Raw genomic sequence first — 6768 nt, forward strand, 5'->3', positions numbered from 1 at the left:
ACCTCATCCGTACAGCTGGAAATCTAAAATGTTACTTTAACCGTATAGCTGTAAAGTACAATGTTATCCTACCCGTATAGCGTGTAAGCTATAATGTTATCTTAACCATATAGCTGAAAAGCTACAATATTACCTTACCCGTATAGCTGGAAAGCAACAATGTTATCTCTCTTCCATTGTGTCAAACCCCTACTTGGGACTGAGACTTTCTTAACCGTATAGCTGGAAAGGTACAATGTTACCTTAACCGTATAAGAGTGACTTCAAAATCAATCCCATCTTCACCAACCAGAAATATGAAATACAAAAAAATTATTAAGTCAGTGTAGCTGAATTCTTACTGAAAAAATCTGACAGTTTTTGTTTCTATATAAATCTCTTCTTTCATTCTTACCTGTAACATTAAAATAATTAAGTCTTATTTCTTGTATATCATTTTTATTTGTTTGGGTCGTCAGACCAAACAAATAATGGTAGCGAAATTTCAGAGTCTAATGCTGTTAATTGCAAATGCCGAAAGTAGTCCACTTTTTTGAAGCGGTTACTTCCCTTCATATGTACACTTACTCCGAAAAATTCAGGGGAGATCACTGCGTAAAGATGGTCAAAGAGAGGCACATTAATTTTCAAGCAAAATAATTCCCGAATGGTCGAATATTTCTAATATTGTTTTATTGTATTTTCTGATCAAAAATAAGTAAAGACAAAGCGGACATTCAATCTCTGACACAGAAGTTTACGACGAACCTAACAACAAGTAGTTCTCAAAACAACTTAAAACTAGCGATTTAAAAGAAAGAAATATTCTTATTTTGTTACAAGTATCCAACAAATTACAACGCATTCAAAGTTTAAAAATAGCGTTGGCTTATAGAATTGTCAATAAATGCACAATCACAAATTACGCGAATGAATATGATTTTATCAATGAAAATACTATTTTAAGCGATGTTGCTTACCGAATACTACACAGACCGAGTAGTGGAATATATAGATTCTACATGTCGGACTGTTTGGGCGAGAAGATTTTCGCTAAATTAACTACCTCAATTTTAAATAACAGGTTTATCCTGAACAAAATACCTCAAAATTAATAAGAATTACAAACCCGAAATGCAATCGAAGTTCTAAATTTAGAATGAGTTGATGTTATTCAATTACAGTTTGTATAACTTCTCCGTGGTGCAGTGGTAACGCGCTCGCTTAGTGAGTGAGAGGTCTGGAGTTAAAATCCCAGTCGATGAAACTTTTTTTTTTTAATTCATTTTTAAGTGTCTTTGTTAAGGAAGTAGCCATTGATATGCAAGGATAGAGTGTAGCTGTCGTTAAAAAATGAACATGAAATGATATTTTGATGCAACTTCTAGTTATGCAGAATTCCGTATGTATCAAACTCTGGTGCCTTGCAAAATGAATTATAATACATAAAAATAAACTTATACAGGAAAATACATACATATATACAGTACGATTTAGATTGCAAATATCAGAAAAATACCACAGAACTTGTAGCCCTTTGATTCTTTATAATATACATGCTTACAGTAAAGCTCCAGGATTATTTACATCTGTGTTAAACAACAGTTAAAGTCGTTACAAACCCTAATTTAGAGATAATATGGTTTTCTTCAGGCCGTTCACATATAAATTCACCGTGGCTGAAGGGTTTTCGCGCTCGCTTAGAAAGCGAGAGGTCTGGGTTCAAATACCAGTAAAGGCAACTCATTTTTTTCAAATTGTTTAAGTCAAGGATAAACATTGGATTGAATATCAGTGTTGCAATTAGTCTTATAGCCAATTTACTACAATTAAAACCCTGGAAAGCATTGGTGGAACTATACATATAATCTCACAACTTGTACCTTTCTTTCATTTTGAGACCCAAACAAATTCAGCGCCTTCTGTGCTTTGATTAACTATGTATTACAACCATTGTTTAAGATGTTTGATACTGGTTAACCATTACACTGCAGATTTTGTGTAATAAAAGGGTCAAAATTAAAAGGGTTAAAACAAAGGCAGACAAAACCAGTTAAAGGGTTTTGGCTAAACGTTCAACTATGAATTTTTTCCTCCCCAAACTCTTTAAAAAGCAAAAATTAGGGAATTTTAAATATTGCCATTAGCTTTTTTCTTTTTTAAAAAAAAAGATCATTTTCGGTTTGCTTTTCTTGTTATATGACTTCACGGAAATACTTTTTTCTTAAAATTGTTCAGTTTATTTGCTTTCGGGAGTAATTTATTGTTTTATAGATAACATAATCTTAAACCAAGATAAAACTTTACCGATGTAGAAATTACATGTGGACTTTGGATCAACGTTTTAAAAGATAAATATAGTTTGTCATTGGCAAGAGGGTGAATCTTTACAAATAACTTAAGAGCTAAAATTGGAGATGATAATTATAGAAAGTAAAAAAGGAATAAGTTAAATATCAGTACAGGAGTAAAAGAGAAATTTGAAAACTTAAGAAGTGTGATTAAGTGTTATGTTTAAAATGACTGTGAAATGAAATTGGGACAGCTTTATTGGTGAATAGATCAGTTCAGATAACACGTTGAACAAAATTTCTACAAAATGGCTACTGGTAAACAAATAGATACGGATATTCTTTCAGATGAAATATTTGACGTGTTATGTTCAATGTGTAAAAATAAAGGAAGAAACGCTGAAGGTGAAAAATACTGTGTAGACTGTAAGGATTATTTCTGTATAACTTGTGTTCAAGTACATAGTCAAGTGCCTCTGTGTGCTGGTCACAATGTGCTGGATAAATCTCAAGTAAAGTCAGGAACCAGCAAATGTTACCCGAGGGCCCTAGCAGAGAGATGTGACAAACACAGTCATAAACACATTGATATGTACTGTCAGATCCATGATAATGTTGGCTGTTCTACATGTATGGCAGTTGATCATAGGTAAAATTTACATTATACAAACATAGATTATATTGTCAATTAAAGTTACATTATGCTTATTTTTTCATTGTCAAGTTGAGCTGAATTGACAATAATATATTTCACATGATGGACTGTTATAATGGTGATTGACCAACAGTTGATATTGGAAATTGTTCAGGATAAAACATTAATCTGCCAGAAATATAAAAAGATTGCCCCCTCCACTGTCTTTAAAAATTGAATGTTACATGTAAATTTCGATGGAAATTTATATACCCTTTAATGGGCATAATGACACTTTTATATATAGAATGTTTAATATGTACTTAAATGTTTTAATAATATGATATCTTAAATACTGATATGCTACAGAGGATTACATATCATAGCCTCATATTCATAAACTGCCTTAACTTATTTTTTAGATTATGCAAGGATACATTCTACATACCAGAACTTATCCAAAATAACACATACCAAATTTCTTCAAGAGAAATTCAAACAATGTTGAAAGCGTTAGCTACCACCCTTGCAGAACAAGCTGATAGATTTAAACAGGATAAACAAAGGCTGTTAAAGAGGAAAGCAGAACTACTGGCTGATATCAGAAAATTCCGTCAAGAAATCAATGACCATCTGGACAAGCTAGAGAAAAGTTCTATAGATGAGATAGAAGATAAAGTAAAATGTTTTGAAGACACGATAGAAGATGGTCTCAAACAGCTACAAGCAAATAAGTTTAGGATTACATCAGCCAGTGATAAATTAGCATCTAAAAAAGCAAATCCAGCTGAAGTGTTTGTTTATGTTAAGATGGCAGAATATGCTGCAAATGTTGCCAACAATTATGTAGAGCATACCAAAATGAAATGTACGGTAGAAGACATAATGTTTCAACCTGATAGAACAATTCTTACACAGTTAGAACACAGGAACACCCTGGGTACATTATCAGAGAAACTTACAAAGACCTCTGTTAATTTATTTCAGATTAAAGGAAATAAATCATATAATGTAAAAGTAAAGTCTGGTAAATATGATTGTTATACCAGCAGTGTCTGTTGTATGGAAGATGGTTCAATAATTCTAGTTGATTACATGAACAAGAAGCTTCAACGGTTACACAGTTGTAAATATACTGTCACTGACTACTGCGATCTACCTGCATATCCCATGAAGTGTGATCAATAACACACAAGTAGCAGTAACTGTTCCATTACAAAAAGAAGTTTATTTCATTTCTCTTCAAAGACAAATGAAAGCAACAAACAAGATTAACACTGATTTTGAATGTTGTTGTATTGTATATGCAAACAATGATTTATATATTTCAGATTGTGATACATCAGTATATAAGTATACATTGTCTGGTAGAAAGCTTTAACAGTTCAGTAAGTATCAATCAGGACATGAGCTGTTTTCTGAAATATGCGGTCTAGCTGTCAGTAAGGATTCTACAAGGATTTATGTTGCTGACTGCATTGATGGACTAACAGTACTGGACAACAATGGTCAGGTTGTTACATTATTTAATGATAAACAATTAGAGGGGGCTTCATGCTGTTCTCTTACTGAAGCTGGTAGTGTGCTGGTATCTGGATGTGGCTCCAATAATGTTTTACAGTTTACATGTTATGGTGATCTGATAGGAGCTGAAAGTAGAAAGCGGGGAATAGTGTCAGTCTGTTGTAATCAACAAATGTCAAAGATGTGTATAAGTAGATATATAGATGACAACATTGAAGTGTATGATATCTAATCTTTTAAGTAAATATATGAACCACTATCAATAAAAATATTATTTAAATATCATCCTGATTCATATGTAAAATTTGATATTCAAACATAAAATGTAAAAAGAAAATAAAGTCACTTCAATAACTTGATTGTGACAAGTATATACATGTACAATATGTAATGATACTAGTTTAATTAATTGTGAATATACATGAATTATGCTGAAAAATTTATTTGATTTATCAAGTACATTATATTGTTGCATTATGATTTCATATAAAATGGATTCATATTTTTAATTGTATGTTGTGTAAATGAGATTGTGTTCATGAGTGAAATATAATCTAAACGCCTAAATTTCTAAATTTATTCTTTTTGCATGACTTTAAGAGTGAGGTTTTGCGCGCCTAAAACCGGTTTAAACTCCCCAGTGGTTTATCAACCACTGACCGTTCGAAGGCGGTACCCCTCTGTGTTCCTTCACGTGTTTTTCATGTCTGTGTTGTTACTTGTTTTTGACTGTTTACATGTTTTGTGATGTCTGCCTTGTTGGATTGTCGTTTACGGTAGGTATTTTCTCACACCCCTTCCATTTTATAACCCACTCCCCTTTCACCCTTACAGCCCTTATCCCTTTAATTCCCATATGGGCCCGTTTTAGTTTATATTAATCCACACATTACATGTCCTCTCTTTTCACCGCCCTTATGTCCACTCCAGGTTTTGGTTTGGTGCCTTCTGGGTGCCCTATGAACGTTGCCTTTGCCTTGTTGATCTTTATTCTTGTCTTTTATTAAGTTATAATATGTGAGTTCCTTCTTGACCAAATACTGCTTATTATGTAATAAATATTATACCAAAGACAAACAAGGTGTCATTTACATTCATATTCTTTTAACAATTTTATTTTAGTGATTATTAATAACATTTAGTGAGTTGAATGGTCATTTTAACAGTAAAAAACCCTCACAAGTTTCTTTCTGTTGTTATTTGTATTACAATTCATACAAAATTAATTCTATGGCAACCTGAATGCAGTCACATGAAATAAATTGAGGAATCATATCAACTCATGATTGATTTTACTTGTGACAAATTTTGCTGGTTGGTTGGTTGGTTTTACCAGCACAGTTTCATATGACTCAGTATCGAAATAGGAAAGCACATTTTGGCTACTAAGATTTCCCCTTAAACTATATTGCATTATTCTCAAAATACTTATCATCAGGTTAATACATTCTTCAATTACTTTGATTTGAAAGAAAAAGTCAGTAATTGTCTATAAATTCATTGTGTAACAAATATTGTTTTTATGTAATGTTTGCCTCAAACCAGTATTGTTTTTTTAAAAAAATACCTTGTTGTAAATTCAAATTAAGGACACAAAGTCAAAGTGACATAAAGCAAATGAATAATTTCAAATAAGAAAATTAAAGACTATTCATCAAGGTATTTGGCAATTACATGAGATACAAGATGCTTGCATGTAAGCTTGGACAATGCACTGGCAGTAACATAGTAAATTGACTGATAAAATATATCTACCAGAGATTAAATATTGTTTTTTTTATTATTTACAGGTATTTTATTTTCTGGTTTATTTTAATTTATTATATTTTTTGTTCTGATTAATGCTTCTGAGGGATCACTTTGTTACCAGATTTTTATATCATACATAGTTACAAATGTTGTAATTTCATTTCACATTAGGTTTTAATAGATAACTCTTACATTTTTACATACATGTATTTAAGTTATGTTACAAGTTTAGTAATTTTATTAACATCGAGATTTGTATTCCCTTCACAGATTAAAGATGAACATTAAATTTCACAGAAAAAAATGTATTCTTGTAATATATTTAAGAAATTATTTTCTTTTAATCATTCTTATCTATTTAGATATGTTGTTTCTTTGTAAATACTTTTCAAATTCAAAATTGTCAAATAATTTATTTTACAATCAGTAATTTTGTTGATTAAAGGGAGTAAAACATTTCGGTACTTTTAATGGCACTGCCTTGCGAGTACTTTATACGTAATTAATGCCATTCCCCACTTAAATAATTTGTAAGAATAATAATAAAGAAATACTACTTCATCTTGTTTTGTAAGATAGTATAAATCAATA

The 6768-nt window shown here is 31.2% G+C and overlaps 1 protein-coding gene across 1 annotated transcript; it reads left to right on the forward strand.

The window, feature by feature from the left end:
- Window positions 1-2322: 2322 nt before the first annotated feature.
- LOC132721754 (uncharacterized) lies at window positions 2323-6050 on the forward strand. The gene is made up of 2 exons (XM_060706121.1): window positions 2323-2919; window positions 3327-6050. Exons 1-2 carry the CDS (start codon window positions 2579-2581, stop codon window positions 4090-4092), a joined length of 1107 nt encoding a protein of 368 aa, XP_060562104.1. The 5' UTR covers window positions 2323-2578; the 3' UTR covers window positions 4093-6050.
- Window positions 6051-6768: the final 718 nt, after the last annotated feature.

Source organism: Ruditapes philippinarum, unplaced genomic scaffold (genome assembly GCF_026571515.1).
Source record: "Ruditapes philippinarum isolate M1 unplaced genomic scaffold, ASM2657151v2 ctg1407_1_1_1_1, whole genome shotgun sequence".
In the NCBI taxonomy this organism is placed as follows: Eukaryota; Metazoa; Mollusca; class Bivalvia; order Venerida; family Veneridae; genus Ruditapes; species Ruditapes philippinarum.

Excerpts from the sequence above, each read along its gene's own strand:
- LOC132721754 (XM_060706121.1), top strand. The coding sequence starts at position 2,579 with ATGGCTACTGGTAAACAAATAGATACGGATATTCTTTCAGATGAAATA. Across the intron at positions 2,920-3,326 it reads TGTATGGCAGTTGATCATAG|ATTATGCAAGGATACATTCT; the intron begins GTAAAATTTACA and ends CTTATTTTTTAG.